The sequence below is a fragment of the Plasmodium malariae genome, assembly GCF_900090045.1.
Source record: "Plasmodium malariae genome assembly, chromosome: 8".
NCBI lineage: Eukaryota > Apicomplexa > Aconoidasida > Haemosporida > Plasmodiidae > Plasmodium > Plasmodium malariae.
In genome coordinates this window covers 1,846,432-1,871,143 of record NC_041782.1, presented here as the reverse complement: position 1 = coordinate 1,871,143, position 24,712 = coordinate 1,846,432, and the positions used below count along the sequence as shown (strand labels likewise).

At 29.3% G+C, this 24,712-nt stretch overlaps 7 protein-coding genes across 7 annotated transcripts; 5 read left to right on the top strand and 2 right to left on the bottom strand.

The window, feature by feature from the left end:
* Nucleotides 1-1,107: 1,107 nt before the first annotated feature.
* Nucleotides 1,108-2,358, top strand: PmUG01_08047700 (activator of Hsp90 ATPase, putative; the record flags this gene model as incomplete). Its single annotated transcript, XM_029004652.1, has 3 exons — nt 1,108-1,218; nt 1,519-1,741; nt 2,270-2,358. The coding sequence occupies 3 exons, from the start codon at nt 1,108-1,110 to the stop codon at nt 2,356-2,358; spliced, it is 423 nt and encodes a 140-aa protein (XP_028861320.1).
* Nucleotides 2,359-4,750: 2,392 nt separating this feature from the next.
* On the top strand, nt 4,751-6,247 carry PRPF19 (pre-mRNA-processing factor 19, putative; the record flags this gene model as incomplete). Its single annotated transcript, XM_029004651.1, has 1 exon — nt 4,751-6,247. One exon carries the CDS (start codon nt 4,751-4,753, stop codon nt 6,245-6,247), a length of 1,497 nt encoding a protein of 498 aa, XP_028861319.1.
* Nucleotides 6,248-8,803: 2,556 nt separating this feature from the next.
* Nucleotides 8,804-10,595, top strand: PmUG01_08047500 (conserved Plasmodium protein, unknown function; the record flags this gene model as incomplete). Its single annotated transcript, XM_029004650.1, has 2 exons — nt 8,804-9,970; nt 10,401-10,595. 2 exons carry the CDS (start codon nt 8,804-8,806, stop codon nt 10,593-10,595), a joined length of 1,362 nt encoding a protein of 453 aa, XP_028861318.1.
* A 1,366-nt stretch (nt 10,596-11,961) lies between these two features.
* Nucleotides 11,962-12,557, top strand: PmUG01_08047400 (conserved protein, unknown function; the record flags this gene model as incomplete). The annotated part of the gene is made up of 2 exons (XM_029004649.1): nt 11,962-12,150; nt 12,420-12,557. The coding sequence occupies 2 exons, from the start codon at nt 11,962-11,964 to the stop codon at nt 12,555-12,557; spliced, it is 327 nt and encodes a 108-aa protein (XP_028861317.1).
* Nucleotides 12,558-13,445: 888 nt separating this feature from the next.
* On the bottom strand, nt 13,446-17,678 carry SF3B1 (splicing factor 3B subunit 1, putative; the record flags this gene model as incomplete). Its single annotated transcript, XM_029004648.1, has 1 exon — nt 13,446-17,678. One exon carries the CDS (start codon nt 17,676-17,678, stop codon nt 13,446-13,448), a length of 4,233 nt encoding a protein of 1,410 aa, XP_028861316.1.
* Nucleotides 17,679-20,055: 2,377 nt separating this feature from the next.
* PmUG01_08047200 (dual specificity protein phosphatase, putative) lies at nt 20,056-22,706 on the top strand (the record flags this gene model as incomplete). The annotated part of the gene is made up of 6 exons (XM_029004647.1): nt 20,056-21,306; nt 21,678-21,796; nt 21,986-22,061; nt 22,211-22,306; nt 22,438-22,515; nt 22,662-22,706. 6 exons carry the CDS (start codon nt 20,056-20,058, stop codon nt 22,704-22,706), a joined length of 1,665 nt encoding a protein of 554 aa, XP_028861315.1.
* A 551-nt stretch (nt 22,707-23,257) lies between these two features.
* Nucleotides 23,258-24,712, bottom strand: PmUG01_08047100 (conserved Plasmodium protein, unknown function; the record flags this gene model as incomplete). The annotated part of the gene is made up of 5 exons (XM_029004646.1): nt 23,258-23,331; nt 23,519-23,602; nt 23,868-24,000; nt 24,277-24,356; nt 24,553-24,712. The coding sequence occupies 5 exons, from the start codon at nt 24,710-24,712 to the stop codon at nt 23,258-23,260; spliced, it is 531 nt and encodes a 176-aa protein (XP_028861314.1).

Genomic DNA, 24,712 nt, shown 5'->3' with positions numbered 1-24,712 from the left:
ACTATTATTCTTACTATTACTATTATTCGTACTGTTATTGCCTTTATTTTCTTTTTTCACATAATTGCAAATGAAATTTACAATGGTAAGAGTAGTTGATTTTTGTTTATTTTGTTAAAAAATGTTTGAAGTTTTTCCACTGCGGAACAGTTACATTTATAGTTCAGCAATATTTCAAATTGTTAAGTGCAAAAAGAACGTGTTCATTTTTGCAATTCTATTCTGCTCTACTCGTCAAATTTGTATAAAAAAAAAAAATCCTAATATTGATTCACAAAGAGGTACGTTTTTTGCCTAAGCGCAGATTCTCTTAATCCTTTAGGGGCTGTAAAAATAAGAAAATAAAGTGAACTATATGTATACAAGCATTTACACAAAGGTGTATATTTATTATGTATATATGTACGCACGTATTCCTTTCGTATTGGCCATCATAATAACACTCCCAAATGAGAAGAGAGAAAACGTTTAAACGTTCGTAACTACCAGTTAAGAAAAATCAGTTTATCTCACTTGAAATAACTTGACAAAGGGAATATAAAAACTACTTTGCTTTAAATTTCTGTGCCATTCTCTTTTTCTAAGATGTACGATGGTGTGTTAATTTGACGTAAAAGCGAAAAAAAAAAATTTTTTTCTTATCTTTTAATAGAAGTCGTTTGGGATTGTTTGGCAAATTAAATAAGTAAAATATAACAACCTGCATTTGTTCTTTTTTTTTTTTTTTTTTTCTTTTCCTTTTTTTTACATGCATCCTTATTTTTAGAATCTTTGAAATATTCGATGTTAATTTTTCCCTTAAACAAAGTTGTGAACAAATGCTAAAAGAAATTAGCTTGCAATAAAACTACAATTACGCATACATAATACATACATACAAACATACGTACATATATATGTGTATAGATAAACATACAAACATACGTACATATATATGTGTATAGATAAACATAAAAACGTACATACATATATATGTGTGTATAGATAAACATACATACATACGAACGTACGTTTGCTGTTGTACCAAGTAATAAGCATACCAGGCAAAATTGCAGCTCTTTTTCCTACTCCCGCTTTTGCTAATCTTTTAACTTTCGTTTTATAAAAATGAGTTTTGAAATAGAGCAGGAATATTATGTTCCTCCAGATGTTCTGTTTAACACCTTTACCGATGCACATACCTTGACAAGACTATCCAGGGGCTCCTTAGCTGAAGCGGTAGTTTTTCAGTGCCAAAAAAAAAAAAAAAAAAAGTATATATATATACATACATATATGAACATACGTATGTATATAACTATATAATGGAAACAAGAGCGACACACGTTTTGCTCCCCACAGTTGATCATACTTTCTCACTCTTCTGCTTTGCCGAATTTTTCAGCTTGTCATTTGAGTGTACATCACATTAGTATAGTTTTTTTTTTTTTTTCTTTTTTTTTTTTTTTTTTCCTGTACCCTATAATTTATCATATTTGTGTGTATGTGTGTGTGTGTATATTTTATGGTGATGTGCAGGACCTAAGGGTTGGAGGAAAATTTTCTTTATTTTCGGGAAGTATATATGGAGAATATGTCGAAATTGAAAAACCACAAAAACTTGTCCAGAAATGGAAATTTCGTGATTGGCGTGATGCAGATTATAGTCAAGTTTCATTTGAATTTATAAAAGTACAAGAAAATCATACCTTGCTTAAATTAAAGCATGAAAATATTCCCTTAACTAATAAGTTTAATGAAGGTTTGTGACCAGTATAAATCATAGCGACATTTCACTTTATATTTTGTTTTACACATTTTGAATTCGAAGTCATACTTTATATTTTAAACTTCTTACATTTTACGTGTTTTTTTTTTTTTTTTTTTTTTATGTATGTATATATGTGTGTATGTGTGTGTGTATATTTGTATATATGTGTGTGTGTATATTTGTATATATGTGTGTGTGTATATATATATGTATGTGTGTATATTTGTATGTGTGTGCAATATATTTAAAGTACCGCTATGACGAGTATGCTATGTTGACAACGTTCATGATAATTGAAAGTTTAAACACCTGAGACGATATCATATAATAACATACATATTCATATATATATGGATATATACATATGAATATTATTTACATCCTTCTGGTTTATTTATATTATACAATAATAACATGATTATTAAAAGTTTGCCTCTTGCGTACATATTCATAACGTGTTGTCTATATCACCTCAATAAAATTTTTTTTTCAAAACCTTCTTTTTTTTATCTTTTACAGGGGGAGTTATAGAAAGGTGTAAAAATGGATGGACTGAAAATATTCTTCATAACATTGAAATAATATTGGGGTACCCAAAAAAAAAATAACAACACCTTTTTTTAAGGGATGGGGAGGGGGGAAAAAGATATATAATGTATGTACCATATGTATGTATTTATACATATTGAAAAAGTTGAATGTATTATGACTCAATAGGGCAACATATTCTTATTTTATTTTATTTTAAGATTTTTCCCTTAATGGATCTAAAAAAATACGAACATTGTAATTAGCGCGATTTAGCAGCATTTATATATATATATATATATATATACATAAAAAAAATATATATACATAAAAAAAATATATATACATAAAAAAAATATATATACATAAAAAAAATATATATACATAAAAAATATATATATACATAAAAAATATATATATACATAAAAAATATATATATACATAAATAATATATATATTTTTTTTTTATCATTTAAAATGGAAAACTTTGTGTGATGCATAAGATAAAATAGCTTGTAATCACATTTTAATACACTGCAAAAAAAAAAAAAAAAAAAAAATTATAGACTGATATTATATTAATAACGATGTTTCGATTTTAGCTGTAACAAAAAGGCTTCCGTCTTGTCTGAACGTGTCTGAAACACTCTAGTGCGCTAATGTACACATGAAATTATATGTATATATGTACATGCATATGTATATGTGTATATGTATATATGTATATATATATATATATATACCTACATTTTTTAATTCAACCTAATGTTGTACGTCACTTATTCAATTGTTCGGCATTCCTGGACTAAGTACTACTACTCCTTTGATGAACTTTTTAACGTAACAACGTATAGCCAAGCTTCAAACAAAAGCAGCAGTAATTGCGCGGCATCATAAAAAGTAGTTCAGTTATAAATAATTCGATTCTGCGCAAACTTGCAATTTCTGGAAATGTTTTTTAATTTGCCTCTTTATTCTGTTCAATTATATTTATTTGTTTGTCTGCTTGTCTGTTAGTCTGTATGTCTGTATGTCTGTTTGTCTGCTTGTCTGTTAGTCTGTTAGTCTGTTAGTCTGTTAGTCTGTTAGTCTGTTAGTCTGTTTATTTGTTTTTTTTCATTTTACATCACTTTCCTTCTAAGTAATAAAGCGAAGTATATTTAAGAACTCCTCTTTGATATAACGAGAAGGAATATGTAAACCTGCTAAAACGCTTCATTAAGTATAAGAGTACGTTTTTCATGGTGGAAAAGAGCTAAATATATGTTCTAAACCGGCTAATATGTAATATATATATACATACATATGTATACATTTATGCACATATGTGATATTAAATTCTATAAGGTATACAAAAAAAATGAGAGGGGAAAAAAAAAAAAATTCTTTTTTGTTATGTAAGTCGAATATATGGATATATATATATATATATGTATGCTAATAGATAATACATTTTTATATAGAATTATAACAAAGATAGGTATATTATTTTTTTTTTTTTTATAATTCTATTTTTTCACATTTTCGCACGTTCGCATTTATTACATCCATATGGGCACGAATATTCAGGCTTTCCTACGGCTTTTACAATTTTACATATTTGTACTTCCTAACCATGAAGTGAATCGGTACGAGTGAAAAATTACGCAAATATGCATAGCACTCTATCAGCCTTTTTATTTAGAAAAAATAAAAAAATAAAAAAATAAAAAAAACAACGTAAAGCATCAGATTTTTGTGAAGTAAAATGAAATATAAAATGACGAAATTAGGAATATAGCCATAGATCTTATTTTTCTTTTTCTTGTCATTTTTATTTTATATTTTTGAATTTTAGCTCCCCTTACCAGTTTAATAAAGCTTCATAAATTCAACTACTTGCAACAGCATATGTTTTTATATTTATATGACTTTTCGAAGAGGCAGAAAAAAAAAAAAAAAAAAAAAAAAAAAAAGAGAAAATTTAATGTAAAAAATGTGATAAACTTCCCGCATTTGTGAAAAGATAACAAATTAAAATATATATATTTGAAGTATTACTTTTTTTTTCTTTTTTTTTTTTTTTCCAAATTTAAGTTTCCTCAATCGTTCAAATATAAAAAGAAAACAAGCGCGTCAAAAAAAAATCAAAAGAGAGGAGGCGTAAAAATATTTGTCAAAACATATAAACTGCTTATTCTTGTCCCGATTAAGTATCATAATCTTGTGAAACAAAACGGTTAGGTCATTAATAAGTTGGGAGATAGTAAACTAAATAGCACATTTAGAAGAAGGAAAAAAAGGAGGCACTTTATCGCCAACTATAGCATGTAGGAAATGTAAGAAGTGGGGTATACGAAATAGGATAAAAGCGGAGTAAGAAGTACACTTGGTAAAAGAGGTGCAAGCAACACAAGCAGAGGGTAAGACTACCACAGCAGTGAATCGCTGCCGGAGTAACTGCTGCTGAAAAGAGAATTATCGCTCAGCAGAATGTCGATTCTGTGCACGATTAGCGGACAGACGCCCGAAGAGCCAGTTGTGAGCAAAACAGGCTATATTTTTGAAAAACGACTAATAGAGAAACATATAATAAACTATGGGATATGTCCAGTAAGTGGGGAAATATTAACTTTACAGGATTTGTATCCTTTAAAAAATGAAAAAATTGTTAAACCTAGACCTATAAGTGCTAGTAGTATTCCTGGACTTTTGTCCATGTTTCAAACCGAATGGGACTCCATAATATCGGAGATGTTTAGCTTAAGAACGCATGTAAATGATATTAGAAATCAACTAAGTCATAGTCTTTATCAATATGATGCAGCTACAAGAGTAATTGCAAAATTATTAAAAGAAAAAGATAGTTATAAAGAAGAGATTACTAATTTAAGGAATCAAATTTTTCAATTAAAAAGTGGAAATGATATAAATGAATTTGAGATTGGAATAACGGATGAACTACTAAACGAGATGCAAAATATTGCAAAAGATTTATTAATGAATAGAAAGAAAAGAAAAATTGAAAATGTATGTTCTGTAGATAAGTGGAAAGAATTTACAAATACAAATGAGTTTGATATTCATTCTTCAGTTGTACCTGGAGTTACTTCCTTAGCATTAGATATAAATAAATATAAATATAATTATAACCATGATCATATTAATCATAATTTCTTCTCAGGAGGTAAAGATGGAAATATATATTATGTTTCTCTATCTGATAATAAAATTATTTCAAAATTACAAGGACATTTAAAAAAAGTTAATGCACTAATATCTCATCCGTCTAATTTTGTTTGTATATCTGGATCAAATGATAAAACGGTTCGAATATGGAAAGGTGATTCGGATACCAATGAATATGTAACTGCTCATGTAATTACAAAACATAAAGATCATATAACATCATTATCTTTACATCCACTAGAAAATCTATTTATAAGTGCTTCTAAAGATAATGTATGGATTTTACATGATTTAGAAACAGCTAAAACGATAAAAACTTGTAAAAATAATCCTTCTCCTTTTAAAAATTTATCTATTCATCCTGATGGTATGATGCTAGGAATTGCATCGGAAGATTCAAATATACATATATATGATATTAAAAGTCAAGAATATAAAGCTTCACTTACAGGACATACAAAAGCAGTAGACTGTATCTCCTTTAGCGAAAATGGTTATTACTTAGCATCTTGTTCTAAAGATAATACAATTAAATTGTGGGATCTCCGAAAAGCTCTTAGTTTTCAAACATTAGAATTAGAACAAACACCAAATTTTATCACTTTTGATTATTCTGGAAAATATTTATCAGTTGCCCTGGGAAATGACATACATATATATAACTTTCATACAAAGAACCAAGTTACGCTAGTTAACACTCTTTCGTCGCATACTGATACTGTTACCAAAACTTGCTTTGGCAGCAGAACTTCCTATTTGTTGTCTAGTTCTATGGACAAGACAGTGAAGTTATGGAGTTAGCTTCCCGACATCTGCCAATGAGCGCACATGTGTTTTATACCCCTTCCTAGCGTGTTTGTACCTCTGCACAGCTCTCATCTTCCTTTTTCATTTTTATGCGTCTTTAATTCTTCGTAGTTGTAAATGTGCAGTATTATTTTTTTAATTATTTATTTATCCTCCTTTTTATTCCATTTTGCTTATGCGTTCATCCATTTTTTCTTCCCATTTTTCTTCCCATTTTTCTTTCCATTTTTCTTTCCATTTTTCTTTCCATTTTTCTTTCCATTTTTCTTCCCATTTTTCTCTCCATTTTTCTTCCCATTTTTCTTCCTTTTTTTTTTTTTTTTTTTAAAGAAACCCCATTGCCCCCCATTTTGTTTTAATTACAAATTGCAGTAATGCTTTACAAATGTAATCCTTAACCATTTACGCGGGTATTTTTTTTTTTTATTTATCAATTGATACAATTTCATTAAATAATTTTAAGTTTAATTAAATTTTTTTTTACCCTTTTTTTACAACCTTATTATATATATTAAAATTTATTAATTCAAATTTGTGCATATATTATAAACATATATATATATATATATAGAAAAAAAAAAAAAAAATCTACTTCTATCAGTCGAAGGATGTAAAAATTTAAAACAGTGTAACCTCCAAAAAGCGCAGTAAAATAACATAATTTACTGACATATTTGGAAGCGCCATTTTGTACTTCTTACTGTTGAACAACCATGTCTTAAAATATAGAATAATTTTTTTCATTCTTTGCACTTACTATAGTAAGTAAAAAAACATAGTTTTAAATTCATTTTATACAAAAATTAATTTCTCTTTGCTTCCCGCGCAAGTTTAAATACATCTGCATTTTTTGTTAGCAAAAATTGTGTAATTATGTAAAAATTATGAAAAAACTGCGACAATTTATACCTAATGATTTTGTACATAGAACAATTCTTAATTGAAAATAAATTTAACATTAAACTTTTTGTATTTGCAGTTACATTTGCCTATACATTCGCATATACATTTGCACATATATTCGCATATACATTTGCGTATACATTTACATTTACGTGTACATATATATATGTATATTTTCTTTTTTAACTTTTATATTGTGTGTGAAGTGAGAACATTTTTTTTTTTTTTTTTTCTCCTTGCATGTTCATGTAATTATTTACTCACAATAATTATTTTACATTCATATATTTTTTTTTTTTTTTCTTTTCATAACCACTATATTTCTATATATCACAGTTGTTGAAAAAGTGTAAAATTGATAATTTGCAACGTAATAATTTTCAGAACATTATAAACCAATTTCGAAAATGAATTAAGAGATTTCCTTCTTTATAGACAAGGTAAAAACTTTTTGTAATCAAATTTATTACATTTACGCTTAAGCTTTAAATAAAAAGCTAGCGAATGTAGTCAACTTCCTTTTTAGGCAAACTGGAACAAAAAAAAAAAAAAAAAATAAGCTTCAGCTTCTTTCCGGCATCTAACATGTACTCACATATTTTTAGTAATCCTGTCGAAAAAATACTTACTTTAATATATAATTATATATATATGTATATGTATTTGTTCATATGCACTTGTTTGGAAAAATAGTTATTTTTGTGTAAATCGGAATCTCCAATGTTTTACACCTCTGTCAAAATGTGGTAATTGTATTACCCCTTTCAAAGAATGTGGAGCCCTTTTATTTTATTTATTTTTTTTTTTTTTTTCCTTCCTTAGGGAGCTGTATAAAATGAATTAGTAAGCAGTACTATTTTATGACAAAAATAAGCGAAATAATATATATGTCTTTTCAATAGCCAAATGTTTTAATCATTCTAACTAGGATCATGGAAGTAAATATATTCACAATTATTTACATTATAACAAATTTTGTTCTGTTATATATTATATAATCTCACAAATGAAAGGGATGGAAACACTTTATGATATTTTGTTTGGATGCAAAATATGCACAACAGGCATTTTAATTAATATGCCTCATGTTATGAAAACATTGCTAAATATACTTAAAAATTATTTTCCTAATTATTTACATAATTTCTTTCCCTTGCTTGTGCATGTGCATTTATAGACTGTTTTTTTTTTTTTTTTTTTTTTTTTTTTTTTTTTTTTTTTTTTTTTTTTTTTTTTTGCTACTGACATATGTAAAACTACAAAATTTCTACCTTACCGTTCATAATATTATACACGTTCATAATTAACCCTGATAATTTATAAAAAACATGTATATGATTACTCACACTTTTACATGAGCTCATACATTTTTTCATTTATTTATAAGAGCCTGAAAAAAAAAATATTACATACATATTATATATATTATGCCATGTGAGCGTATATACCCTTGTGTAACGTTGTTGTGAAGAAAAATATAAGTTACTGTTCTGTTCTTAATAGGTATCGGATAGCGAAAGCAATAATTCAGAATGGAAAGGAGCTACAACAGACAGCACTTTTCTGCATAAAAATAACTTTAACAAATTAGCCAAATTCGCAAAATCAGCATATAAGCTTCCTAGTACGGAAAATGACAAAAGTTACATGAATAGTTCAGAAAATTTCGAAAATTTTGAAACAAATGACCATACAATTTATGATAACACATATGAAAATGATTATGATCCAGATTATGAAACCCATGAGTTTTACAACACTGAAATTGTTGGATGTATAAGGGAAAAGACGTTTCCCTACGAATGTTTATATAACATAGAGCACAATTCTGAATGCCAAAATCAAAAGGAAAAAAATTATAAAAACACATTAACAATGCAGAACGAATTAATTTTCCAAAATGATATGTTAAGGAATGTATTAAAAAGTTCTCAAAATATGAAAGAAATGCAAAGAGAACTATTCAATGTTGATGTTAAAAATTTCGTCCCAGTATCACCACCACAGACAAAAAGCGCTTATTCCGTACAAAGGGAATATTCAAAAATGTATGATAATGATATTCATGAAGATTATGATTTGAATAATAGTAACAGTAATAGTACACAAAACGCTAACAAACCTTCATGTTATAATACCAGTTATGAATGTAATGCGTTTATAAATAAAGAAAATTTAAAACATAAGAATATAACTGTTAGTAAAGAAGAAAAACATAGCTCCAAACAAAAACTACCTCTACAACCCCCGCGAATAGGAGAAATAAAAGTTAATATTGATGATATAAAAACTGGGCTATTGTCTTATTATTCAAATATTTACTCTTTGGACCATTATGATATAGAGGACAGAATAAGCATTTTAAAATATGGTGATAAAAATATTTCTGACTCAGTTAATGTTAAATATTTTTACAAAAAAGAGCAAGTGTCAAAAAGACTTCCTTTCATACATTACAATGATGAGTTAAATAATCCTAATTCATTTTCATATCAAAATACACCTGTTGATTATTACTATAGTGGGGATGCACACAACTCGAAATGGAGTACACCTCATCATTTTCACATGAACAATCTTACAAATAAAGAAGCAAAATTAGAAGAGGAAGCAGAAAAAGAAGAAGAAACAAAATTAAAAAAAGTAAATGCTTCCGAAAATGCATATGACCATGTGGGTCAAATTGCTGAACTGTTGACTAGTCTAAAGAACAAATGCGCGGATGCAAATTTTAAAGCTCAGACCTTGATATCCAAATTCAATAGTAAATATGAAAATCCTGATAATCGATTTTGGATTCATGACCTTGTCCCAGTGGTGAGACAAAATGAAAGGAAAAGAAAAATAGGAAACAAAAAAAGGAAACAAAATAAAGGAAAACAAAATAAAGGAAAACAAAATAAGAAAACAAAATAAAGGAAAGCAAAATAAAGGAAAGCAAAATAAAGGAAAGCAAAATAAAGGAAAGCAAAATAAAGGAAAGCAAAATAAGAAAAGATAATAAAGGAAAGAAAAATTAAAAAAATAAATTTACGAATTGTTACTAATTATCATATTCTCGCGTAAAAGCCTATTAAGAAGCATAAAATGCAGCCAAATTTTGTACTGCGTAAAAATGCCTCATAATGGAAAGTGAAATAGCATGAACTTTTGTATTATATATATGTGTGTGAATATGCGTGTATGCATGTACGTATGTATGCACATATATAAATCCTCACACTGCATACCTTTTCCCATACAGCACTTGAGGAAGCCGAAGCTAAATGATGATGATGGAATAAGAAAACATATAGCTGTAACCTACGCACAGCTGTACAACGAAGCGATGCTAAATAAAAAAAAAATAACAGCTCTTGAAAAAAAGTTACACATATTAAAGTTAAGAGCCAACAGTTATAAGAATGGACATAGAATGGAAACAAGAAACGCATTATGAGATAAATACTTCTTTGACGTTTACTACACTACAAGGGAGGAACAAAATGAAAACTTTCAATATTTCAGTTTATCTATTTTGTGGTTACAGATCTTTAAAATAAAGGAATGCAACATGAAATTGTTCGAAATTATACTCACTCGTAAGATATGAGAGCAGCGGAAAACAGAGACATATATAATTTTGTAAAGATTATGAAGATATTGTAGCGAAGAATTACCATTCTTGTAGGGTTTTTTATAAGGCTATGTAATAAAGCAATATTTACTCGTACTAGGAGTTATGATGATGTTAATGTAGTGCATTAAGGGACACGAAGGGACATGTAGGAACGTAAAGATACAAACATGCAAAAGCAAATACGAACTGCACTTAAAAGCTATTCAGAAAGAAGAAAATCTCAAACATTAAAGCGTCTTTAAAGGTGTATAAATATTTTTGTGTAAATTTCATGCTCCCCTTTTCATTCGCATATGTCTACAATATTTGCATGCATTTCGAACTTAAATCCTTTGCTTTTTTTTATCCTCTGTTGGGTAATCCTCAACGTAAGGTTTCTTAAATGTGTACATTTTTTCTGCCTTTAAGCATGGCGTAGATATATATATATATATATATATATATATATATATATATATATATATATATATATATCTTTATATATTTATTTATGTACACTTATATTTATCATTCTCATCGTTAATGTCACTATGAATAAATAAAAAATAAAACATTTTAACTATTTCCATAAATTACACATGCAAGTGCATCAATCTTGTGGTTTATTAAACGATTTTCATGGACTTCTTCCCTGCTAAATGTGTGCTTATGCACATATGTACATTTTATGTACGTGGATTTTTTTTTTTTTTTTAATACTTGTGTTAAGGGCTCATAATGCACACATTTTTTCCCCTTTACAAATGTAGACCATGCAAAATTTAATTAAAATTTATAAGATATAATATTTACGTATCCTTAAAACAATTGTTCTTAATTTCAAAGATATATTAAAAAGAAACTTAACTCGCAAAATGATAAACTATAATGCCTAGCTAGCCAAAATGTATGCATTATTTCTGAACTTTTGAAATCCAAGTTCGAATTTTCATTGGTACCTATTTTACTTTTTTCTGAACATAGAATAAAAAAAAAAAAAAAAAAAATATATAAATTGGATTGAACCAAGTTAAACTGGATTGAACTGAGTTAAATTGGTTAAACCAAATTAAATTAAACTAAGTTAAACGTAATGGAATGAAAAAAAATACAATGAGTTTTGTTCCCCTTATGCGTAAATATTCAAAATCTCAGAAAATATTAGAACCGTGAAAACTCCGATTTATTATTTTATTTTTTAAAAAATATGATAAAGATAAACCTTTATAATATATACGGAGCAACGAATTACTGTTCCAATTTCTTATCTCTTAAAAGATTTAAGAGTCATCTAAATTCTGTATCAATTCTACAACAATTTTATAACAGATTACCCATACGAAAAAAGTACATAAAGGCTATAAAAAAAGGAACCCTGATATGGGACAAGGGACAGGTATGCCCATAGGGGACTCTCAACACACAACGCTATGCTTATAATTACTACACAAGAAATGGCATATGCTTATGCATATACATATATTATATGTATATATGTATGCGTCTATGTAGGCAATATATATATATATATATATATGTATGTATATATATATGTATGTATATATATATGTATGTATTAATGTACGCACACTGAAGTTTTAACGCCATGCGGATAAACGTGTATTCTCATTTTTTTTGTTTTACACTTGTCCTCTTTTACCATAGGTAAAAATCCCCCCCCTAAAAATTGAAGGGTACGATCCACCAAAAAAATGCTTATCTCCGCTAGTCAAAAATAGAAACAACCAATATCGAGGAAAATTTCAAAACTTGAAATCACACCGAGTAGAATTTCAAGACTAGAAAAGAGGCTTCTTTGAGTGTACCTTTTTTATTAACAATAAATGGATAAATAATTTCTCATATTAGTTCCCCATAAACATACATAAAAAATGCACAAAACGTTGTACAGGTGGAAAAAGTATAAATAGGATATTCATGTGTCGTAGTGTACTATATGATGCAGGTATAACTTCTCAAAACCTGTCTTCGTTGAAACAGCGATAAAATAGAAGTTCAATAAAAAAAGAAAAAAAGTAAAATAAATGTAAAGAGAAAGTTTTTTAAAATTATAAAACAACACAACCTTTAAAACTGTTTTTATTTTTAAAATTAAAAAAAAAAAAAAAAAAAAAAAAAAAAAAAGTATAACCAAAACGATACCTATAGTATGCACATTTTAATTAAAAGTACTAATTGACATCAAAAATAATTGGGCAAAAAAAAAAAAAAAAAAAAAAAAAAGTGATATAGTAAATAGCTGTTTTACAAAGGGTAAACCATTGTATATGTATGTTACTTCTTATCTCATTTCTTTTATTTTAATTTGACTTAAAAACGAACTGTTCTTTTTAATTACAAAATGGCGAGCATAGCAAAAATGGGGGTATGTCAAATACTGCTCCTTTGTTCGTTATCAGTAGAGCGTGCGAAAACGACACACACACATACATGCACGTGCATTCGCACATTCGTACATTCATACATACAAGTATATTCACATATATCCGCATATATTAACACACTCGTATATATGTTGACTAAAAAACAAAATGAACACAAGTACACGCAAGGGAAACCTCTAGAGGTGCCAAACTCCGGGTGCGCACCCTGATGAAGAACGCTCATCACCTGAGAGTGCCCCCACTGGAAGAAGCTGCCATTCTCTCTTCCAAACCTTAACTACATGAACTACAACGTGTAGTGCAATTCATCGCGCGTGAAATTGCTGTCATTTAACTTTTCAAATGGCGGGTAGATGGGAACAAGACTATCCTGGTGTCCTATATAAACATTATTATATATTTTCCAATAAATTTCTCTAACCTTACGAGATGGGTGAAAAATGCCTTGAACTAGGTATTGAAAAATGATAGCAGGTCCTAAAGCTACTCTGAATCCATCAATAGAATCTATGACAGCTTGAATTAGATGTGGGGATGTTTCAAATATGTTAGGCCATACATAATTTAGTAAATGTATTAAAGCATCTTCACGATTAAACCCAAAGCAACCTAGTGCTAAATGTTTACATGCCCATGTAGCTATTTGTCTGTGAACTAGATCTCTATCCATTAATGCATGTTCTAATAATGAAACTACTGAGTATACATAATCCTTTGCTATTTCACCTATATATTCAAACATAAAGGATAAAGCTTTTAATACTCCATTCTGTACATTAAGATCTTGAGTTCTATATTCATTCATTAATGCAGCTAAGACAGAATAAGGTAAACAAGTATCAGCTACAATTGCTATTGCAACTGTAGTACATACTCTTAGTTGTCTTTCTTGAACTCTTAAATTATTTAATAAAACTGTTAAAACTTCAAATGGTCCTATAGTTCTAGCAATATAACCAAAAGTTTGAATAGTTGCTCTTCTAATTAATTTTTTATTCGATTTTAACAATTCTATTAGGTCAAAGCATATTCGATCCCATTCTTTTGGAGATACTAAATCACCTCCCTTATCTGCTATAATACCAATCAAGTCAATAACATTTTCTTGTACTTTTTCATGCCTATTTTTTAAAATTGGTGTTATTCTAGGTAGTAAATCTTTTATAGGTGGCGTCATATTCTGAACACCTAAAACTACAACTATACATTTAAGAGCTCTAATAATATTACCCAGTACCTCAGGATATTCTTCTCCTAAATATTCATACAGATATAAAGCTAGATGACCTAACATTTGTTGCTCACCACATATTTTTATTAATTTTGCAATTCTTGATATGAGATCAGCACTCTGTTGTCTTATTTTAGGTAATGGTGTATTTAATCGCCACCTGATTATACCAGCTATTTGTGGTAAGTACGGTTTCATTCTTAACTTTAATTTGTTTACTATCACATCAAATGAATTTAATAAAACATAATAATCATCTGATGCTTGTTCTTGAAATGCATATAAAATTCCATCTATTAATTGCTCCTCTAATTTCTGATCTATATCATCTACACCTAAATTATTAATAATGCTCTGAATAGTTTGCATTACCATTTTCCTGTACTGTTCAGATGGATCTTTTAAGTCATCAACAATTCTTGATATAACAAGAGCACCTCCAATTTTGTTAGCAATTTCGACGGTTGTTTCTACAATCAAGTTAAAATTTCTTTTATCATTACTATTTCTCATTACCCAAAATTTTTCAAAAAAAGGGTCAACAACTTCTTGATTAATATAATCCTTTTCAATTCCTTCTGTCTGTATACATTGCTTAACACATTTTAAGACAATTTTTTTCATTTCTTCATCGGGTGAATTGAACTCATTAATTAATATAATCATTACTTCTCTTGTGTAATAATTTGCATGATATGAATCCATTAACGGTATGATCAATCCTATAGCTTTTAAAAAGGCAGCAAGTAATTTACCTCTATATTCTGTTATCCCTTTCCATAGTGGTCTAAGTACAGAATCAAATGCTTCTATACCATATGGAGCTGCAGCCTCAGCTAATGCTGCTAATGCCAATGCAGTGATTGTTCGTACCTTTTGCTGTTCATCATGTAAACCGTGTGCTATTATATTAACCAATTGTTTCAAATGAGGAAGTACAGCACAACCCATCAAAATAGCTATCTGTTGAACTATTTTAATTCCTGTATGTCTTGCTTCCCAGTTCTTCTTAGATTGACAAACAGCCTTTAGAAATAATATCAAAGATGGTATTCCAAGTGCTGAAGCAACAACAGCAAAAGCTCTTGCTGTTGTATTACGAACATATTCATCTGGATGATCAATATCTGGTCTCATTATACCTATCATTGTAGCTAACCCTGCTGCTTTGGCTAAATTACTAATAATCTCTCTACCTTCTACTCTTGCATAATAATCTTCATCTATTAATAAAGGTTCAATAACAACCAATATTTTATGTACATATGGTCTTACTAAATCGTCTAGTTTAAATAAAATTCGATCAATTACCTTTACTAATAAATGCCTCTCTTGATCTTCTAACGTATTTTGCATCATTAATGGTAATATTAAATTAAATAATGTTTCTGGTCCTAACTCCTTTACCTTTTCTGTAATAGCTCTTAATGCTGTTCTACGTATTGATGGAGTACCATTCTTTATTTTTAATAATAATAACATGAACTTTCTTTCTTTTAACTCGTCTTGTGAAAGCTCTTCTTCATTCACATTTTGAAATAATTTATTAAAATAAATATAATCTTCATCCTTTAGTTGTATATATTTTAACTCACTTAAAACCTGTGGATTATTAATCTCGAAATATTTATTTTGCATAATATTACTATAATGTGTTTCTTCCTCTTGTTGGTTATTATTAACAGTAGGTATATCATAGAAGGGCGTGTTAATAAGAGTACTTTGCATATTGTTATTCATATATGGGGTTTGTACCATCTCCTTTTCTTTGCTCTCGTAAGGTGTACTCACCAAGTTGTTTACAATACCGCCAATCGCACTCATGCTGTCATTTTGCAATCCTGCGTTCTTACCAGGGAAGGTATCAGTAGCACCACTGCTACTAACAGTAACGTTGTTCACACTGAGCATTTGGTTCGTGCTAATAATGCCGCTCCTTCCTGCAGCGCTGTTATTACTTAAGAGTAGAGGTGTTCCCGCCATACTTTTAAACATGGCCTTTAATTTATTTTTCCGTAAAGTTTCATACTCCTCTGGAGGCTTCACAATTTCGTATCCCTCAGAAGGTAGCAATTCATTTAAATCTTCATCTGTTAAAGGTCTATTTCGAACATCCATTTCATTTTTTATTTTCATCTTAATAAGTGAGTCACCCTGTAATGAAGACGACAAACCCGTAGCCATAGGAGTAAACATGTTCGTATGATTACCCATATAAGGTGTATTAATGATTGTACCATTATTATTCGTAATTATGTATGGCGTACTACCCAACACATTATTATTATTACTACTATTGTTATTATTACTAATATTATTTCTGTTCTTATTAATATTATTGGCATCTAGGATAGCTATCTTTGGTGTCTTCATATCACTGGCGCCTGTATTATCTGCTGCACTGCCTTCGCCTATTTTATCCCATCTCGAAATTTTTTTTTTTTTTATATTACCATCATTTAATATAAATGGTGTGTCTACCCACTTGCTGGGTGCTGGGGTTGGCATGCTCCCGAAATTTATACTATTTTCCTCTTCTACATAATCCCATTTGCTCTTCGTACTTTCTTTCCTCAAGCCACTGCCTTCCCCCTTTTGCCTTGCAGTAACGGGGTCAGAAGAAGTGGGGCCAGTAGCAGCGGTACCAGTAGCAGCGGTACCAGTAGTAACGGAGCCAGTATCATTGCTCCCAGCATCACCACTGGCAATAGTAGCTATTCCAGTATAATACATGGATGTATCCACTCCATCGCCATTTGTCTTATTGATGGTATGCTCTCCTTCTGTATATCCCCACCTTAATTTTTTTTTCCTCGTTTCGTTAGTTGTAGTACCACTTGCACTACCTTTTTTACCATGAATAATTTTGTTCCTTTTCCCCTCATTATGTATTTCTTGCATTACATCTACATAAGTCCTTTCCTCAGGGGAAGGGCTTTTGTCCGAAAAAGGATCTGCTCTTCCTGGTGATAATATATAATCATATTTTTTTTTTTGAAATTCATTTTCTCTTTTTTTTATGGATTTATCTTTTACTAAACCTAAGCTTACATCATTTATATCATCATTATTTAATAACTCATTTTGTATTATTTCGTTTTTTAACTTGCTTATATTTACATCCTTATTATTACTCCTATAGTTCGAAAAGCTATCTCCATAATCGTCATTCAGTATTGGGTCTATTTCCTTTACATATTTAATATCACCTCCATTTAGTTTCTCGTTGCTGTAGTTTAAATTTCTATACACGTCCTTCCTGTCCAGTTCATTTCTCTTCGATCCCATTATATATTGCTTCGAAGTGTGCGAAAACAAATTACTTGCGCGAAAAATTTGAACGATGCGTCTGTATTATAAACGCGTGCTGCCATGCATACATATGTACATGCATATATTCTTACATATGTACGTGCATATATTCTTACATATGTACATGCATATATTCTTACATACGTACATGCATATATTCTTACATATGTACATGCATATATTCTTACATACGTACATGCATATATTCTTACATATGTACATGCATATATTCTTACATACGTACATGCATATGTTCTTACATATGTACATGCATATATTCTTACATATGTACGTGCATATACATGTAGTTAATAATCCTTGTGACTAGGTACCTATCCTGCATAGCACGTTCACATTTGCTTTTTCAACCTCTCCGCAATTTATGTACGTATGCATGTACGTATATATGCACGCATATATGTATGTATATCTATTTATATACGGTTCGTATTATGAATACTTTGCGCAGTGTACATGCTACACGTTCGTTACTATTTACATATACGTTTACACTCACGTTTATACGTATAAATGCGCAAATTTGTATATATTACTATGCATATTGTAGTAGGTTTCCCTAATATTTTCACCTCAAGTAGCTTGTACACTTTTGAGCTCCTAGCAAATGCCCGTTTTGAATTCCTCTAAACTCTTTTTTATACGTTAAGCTAACAAGTAACAGGGGGGGGGGGGGGAAAAAGCATGAAATAATAAATTAAAATAAAATCCAAGAATACTCAAGTGAATATACTCCCATTAGCATGTTCATGCTTGTAAGTAATAATATGAATATACGTACTTATATACGAATATTTACTTTAACATACGTATACATATATATTTATATGTACATATGTATTTATAAATACATATATATTTACATGTACAATTTTATATATACATATTTATATATACATATTCGTATATACATATTCGTATATACATATTCGTATATACATATTCGTATATACATATCGTATATACATATTCGTATATACATATTCGTATATATCTTTTTTGGGAGAAAAAAAAAAAAAAATAATACTACATAGGAAATTTAAAAAAATAAATATGGTCAAATATTTAACAGCATCATAATTAATTACTATTCTTGCAAAAAGAAAAATAAATTTTTACTTAAAATATTATATGCATGACGATTTTATAAAAAAAAAAAAAAAAAAAAAATTTCAACGTTGTGGGTGATATATATATATATATATATTTTTTTTTTTTTTTCAAATAAATAAAATAATTAATAAACCTGTTAAAAAAAGAGTTACACCTTAACCATATTTTTACAAGCCTAGTAGGTAATACATAATTAAAAACATATGTATATGTAATTATTAATCATATGAAGAAATCAATTAAAGGGATGTATATGAAAACTGAATATTTTCATTTTGTATAAGCTTATTTATAATACGTGCAAAAGAACTTCAATTTAGGGGAAGAAATGAAAAAGTGCGGCATGTACTAGTTGACATGGTCGCTCCTATGTACTAGTATATATACATATGTATGTTTGCTTGTATGCGCGTATGTTTGTATGTTTATGTGTATACGAACATGTATAAGCACATGTATAAGTATTATTCCTCTTGTACGCTTACCTTTTAACAGTGACAAAGATACTATTTTTTGCATATAGTAGTCTATATATATATATATGTGTATACATACATAGGGGTACACATATATTGCTCGCCCATTAATAATCATCTACCCCCCTCCACCCAATTTGCACGCGTTGACGACCCTTTTCTCAATATCCGCAGGGCTATTTTTTTTTTTAAGTACATGAAATAAAACTGCTTTTAAATTACGAAAAAGGACATTATATAACAATTATTTTTTGTTTATTCCAATGTGAAGCTCCTAATATAACACGACTAAACCTTTTTAACTTTTTTTTTTTTTAAAAAAATATATAAATTAAGGAAAATTATTTATAATTATCAAAGGAGAGAACTCCTACGTGTACACATATTTGTATGTACGTGTATATTACTTATATATGTATATGTAATTGCTTCTTTTTTTTTTTTTTTTTTTCACTCCCCCCTCCCCAATCCATTCAACAACAAACAAGCAATAAATTTTCTTGCCGTAAAGCAGTGGTAGTCCTGTTAGACCATAATATATAAAACTGCGTAATTTCTGAACACCCACCATTTAGCATTATATAAGTGGAGTTATATGTGTGTTGTTGTGCAGGCGTATAGATGCCCATTAACACGCGCATATGTACATATGTATATGAATGTGTGTAGGTGTGTAAGCTTGCGTAGAGAAACGGAAAAAAGTACGTAGAAACTGCAAAACTGAATATCTGCAAACGTGCAAAAGGATGATTGTTAAGGTATTTGATAAGATATACATCAGCAATGTATACAACGCAAATGAAATATATCAACTAATAAAATTAAACATCGGTGGTGTTCTTACCTGCTTTGGGTGTAAGAGCATTGAATGGTGCCATCATAATGCCGATGAAAAACATAAAGTATTTTACAAAGACAAATTTATAAATTGCAAAAGCGAATTGTTAAGAAATATAAATGATAATTTTGTAGGAGATGAACATTCAAATGACATTCCTGCAAATAGTAGAAATGATGGAAATGCTGTAACATTAAAATGTAATGATGATTGTAATGATGGCGATGAGAAGAATACGGATCATACAACTCCATCTCATTTAAGGGATGATTCACAAGAGTTAGTTTCCAGTACCTCGGCTCACTACGACTACATAGTATATCCATACGAAATTTTAAATAGCAAACTTGATAATAGTACGATCAATGATTATGTAAAGGCAATGCTTCACCTAAGTGATGATACTGAAATTGATTATGTTGTTAATGCAGAGGAAAGCGAAATTGACTACGGACCCACAAAAAGGCAAAGAGACTTAGATAACGAAAAAGGAAGTACTCAAGTAAAGGGAGAAGAAGTGAAGGCATTGGTAGAAGAGAAAGACGACTTATACTTGTGTAAGGACGAAAAAGTGGAAGAATGTCCTAATGACAATAATCAGAACGAGAAGAATGAAAAGTTATGTAGAATTATGAAAAGTAAAGACGTTTTGAAAGAACAGATAGCTAAAGAAGATTTACCTTCAGAGCCGGTTAGTTACAAAGACAACTCAAAGGAAGACGCAGGCAGAGAAGCAGCAACAGGTTCAACATCAAACGCAGCCATAAACGGAGCCACAGAAGGAATGATACAAAATGTGTGTGAACTAAATAAATCATTAAGGGAAAAGGAAAAAACAGTTTCCATTAATAATATATACAAAATGAAACATATGTATATAAACATACTAGACACGTTTGATGAAAATATACTAGACCATATAGAAAACGCACATGCATTTATCGATGATATAATTTCAGAGAATAAAAATATACTTGTTCATTGTATGGCTGGAATATCTCGTTGTTCTTCCATTATTTTATCATATGTTTCTAAAAAAAATAAAAAAGGAATCAACAAAAACTTGTCTATCCTCAAGAGTAAATACCCCTTTGCTCATCCGAATGAAAACTTTTACCGACAACTCCTTCTTTATGAAAAGATGAATTACACACTAGATGTAACCACAAAAAAAAAATTAAAATAAGGAAAGCCCAGATTGTAACAAGAGACCCGTCTTTAATTTTATTTAGTTTTGCTTTTTCGTCCTTTCATACGTTCATTTTTTCGTATTTTATCCTTACGTTTTTTTATTTTTTATTCTCCATCTTCATGTTCTTTACGTTCTTCGCGTTCTTCTATTTCTTCTCATTCTTCTCATTCTTCACTTTTCATTTTTTTTTTTTTTTTATTTATTTTATTGAGTTCGCGGTAATTCCACTTATCCTTATGCTCCTTCCCCTATAATAACTACATTAACACTTTTCATTTTTTCTTCTGCATTTTTTGAAACGACAAAATTGTCTTCCACGCATATCTAATCTATCAAAGGGAAGTACAGAGTTCCACAATGCATATAAAAAAATAAAATTTGATAGAAAATTTCTTGAAGATTTAAAGCTGTTCAATTTAAAAAACGAAAAAGAGCCCACATACAAGTTTCGGTGCAAGTAAGTTCACAAATTACGTGTTCGAATTTTTCTACATTCTGCTTTGAAATGTTTGTAAAATTTTCCCACTTCCGCCATGGCACGTACGTGCATGCATATATATATTATGTGTGTATGGATTTATATGTATATGGCAGCGCTACGACTAAAATTTTACTCAGCTTAAACTCATACCCCCCTTTTCTGCAGGTTTTGCAGATATGCTCTCTTCAGTGATAACGACATCATTGAACATGATCTAGACAAGTGCAAAATAAAGAAAAACGTAAGGAAATAGAAAAGGAAAATTAGTTTATTGTATGAACAAAAATGGAATTATATTGTAGCCCCAACTGCATTTCTCATTCGTGAGTATCATCATTGTCATATATTTTATTTTTTTTTTTTATTTTTTTTTTTTTTCCTTTTAAATAGTATGGCAATTGCTGCACAAGCATTTTTATAGAGAAGAAGGAATGGCTGTTAACGGAGGGCACCTTAAAGGGAGTGCTTTATTGTCCTAATGCTAATGTTATATAACTTAACAAGAACAATTTTTCGACATGTCAAAATGGGCATAGTTCGTACGTTTGCATATTTGTATATTTATATGACCGCATGACTACATTCTTGCTTTTTTTTTTTTTTTTTTTTTTTGTCAGTGTAACATAAAACTAGGCAAGTGGTCATGGAACGGCATATGTTGTTCATGTGGTTATCTGCAAATTCCCGCTTTTATGGTTAGTTTATCGGTCCGTGTGTATGTGCATATATTGACATATGTATGCTTGTATATATGCACATAATTCGTCATTAAGACCAACAAGTAAGCTTTAAAAAAAAAAAAAAAAAAATTCTTCAGTCTATTTATTCCTCCTATTTGCAGGTAAACACATCAAACGTTGATCGCATGCGCATTAATACTATTTGAACAAGAACAATGTAATTCAAGAAAAGGAAATATAATTTACAAATGAATTAAATAAAAAAATTGTGTTTTACTATTTTTTTTTTATGTTACACATGCGTTAAGATCATTTTCGAAAAATTTGTGCTTTCTCAAAAAAGTGGAAAACAGACAAATAAGTAATCAACTGAATAAGCAAATACCTAATCAAATAATTGATCAGATGAGTAAGTACGTAATCAAATAATTGATCAGATGAGAAAGTACGTAATCAAATGAATGATCAAGTGAATAAGCAAATAGGTAATCAAATAAATGTTTAATTAAATAAACATATACGTAAATAGCTACATAAACAGGCACGTAAATAAATATATATATATATATATATATATATATATATATATATATATAGTGTGCATTTATGATGAACCAACAGTAAAAAGGCTAAAAAAGTTTAAACTCGTGAACTCTCAATCTGTGTGGTGTGCAGTTCCTCAAGTGAAGCTAGCCAAAAGTTACATAACCAAACGTAGCTTTTTTTTTTTTTTTTTTTTTTTTTTTTTTTTTCTCCTCTATAATTCTTCATTTTTCATGTCCAACAATTTTATTCTCATATCGGAGTCAACGATGGGGGAACTTCTTCCTTCTTTTTTTAAAAAAAGAAAAACGAATAAAAACAAAATAAGACAAAATAGGGAAATATAAGGTAATATATGGCAAAATAAGGCAAAATGATGTAAAACAATACAAAATGCATTTTAGCTGAACTGTTCAGGTAATTTTTGCGTGTATAGATAATTGTGCAGGTGACAAAAAATAATCATATTTCTTACCTGGAAACCTTTTGTCAAAACCTACTTCCAAGAAATCAATCTCTTTTTGTATCAAAAAATAAGTAACTAGATCTTCAGTTACAGCTATGGGAATATTTCGAAAAGTAAAAAATGATCAATTTTGATGAAACATTTAAGTAATATGTAAAAAAAATTAAACTCAATGAAACGAATATAATTTGGGGAAGACTTAAAAGGAACAGTCATAAGGAAAAAATAAAAAAAATTAAACAGAACAAAATAAAACAAAACGAAACAAATTAAAATAGTACTAAACAAAATAGCACTAAACAAAATAAAGAATAAAGCAAGTTAAGTATTCGCTGATATTACACCATTTCATTTTAACCTTTATTTTCGTAAAAGCACGTAAATATTCCTGCCCCTGTTTTCTTAAGCTGAACATGAAGCATCGCATTTTGTAATAAGGTCATGTACTTCTCTCCCAGTTTCATAAGCTCCAGATGATTTAAATATTTATTCTAAAAAAAAAAAAAAAAAAAAAAAAAAAAAAAAGGGGGTTGAAAAGTCGTTATACGTTTAATGAAAAAATAGTTTTATGTAATTCACAATCAATGTAGAAAAACGTTTAAGAAGTCGTCCGCTAGATCTTCAACTAGCAAACCGGTGTGCTCATTTACGCGAGCTTGCTCAAAGACACATGTGCACATGCCCCTCATTATTTTATACGTTCAGTTATGCGCATGTGGGGCGGTATGCATGTATGTATATGCGCTTTTTTGCAAGTGTGCGCTCACGTATTCGTTGTCCACTCTGACATAAAGGTATATCTGAGTAATGTAATTGTAGGAGTCCTTGTAAGCTATATCTTCAATGTCTGCCACACGGCAAGTACATTGTTTGCAGATATTACAGTTGTGTTTGTGTGTGTATATATATACGTGTGGATACGCATTTGTATATGTACGTATGTGCATACACATATTTACATATATATGGCAAACTTAATTGCGAGTAAATTTTACATGCACAAACGAACTATGACGCTGTAGAGGATTTAAAAGTTAGTTTACTTTCTATATCATCCTCTAACCCGCTAAGGTCTAACTCTTCCATGTCTTTTTCAAAATCGCGGTTAGCAATATCTCCACTACCGCGTTCATTTATCGGATCACTCCAAGTACTGATCAAATGTGTTATCATTAATAAAAAGAGTAAATGATATATTTTCAT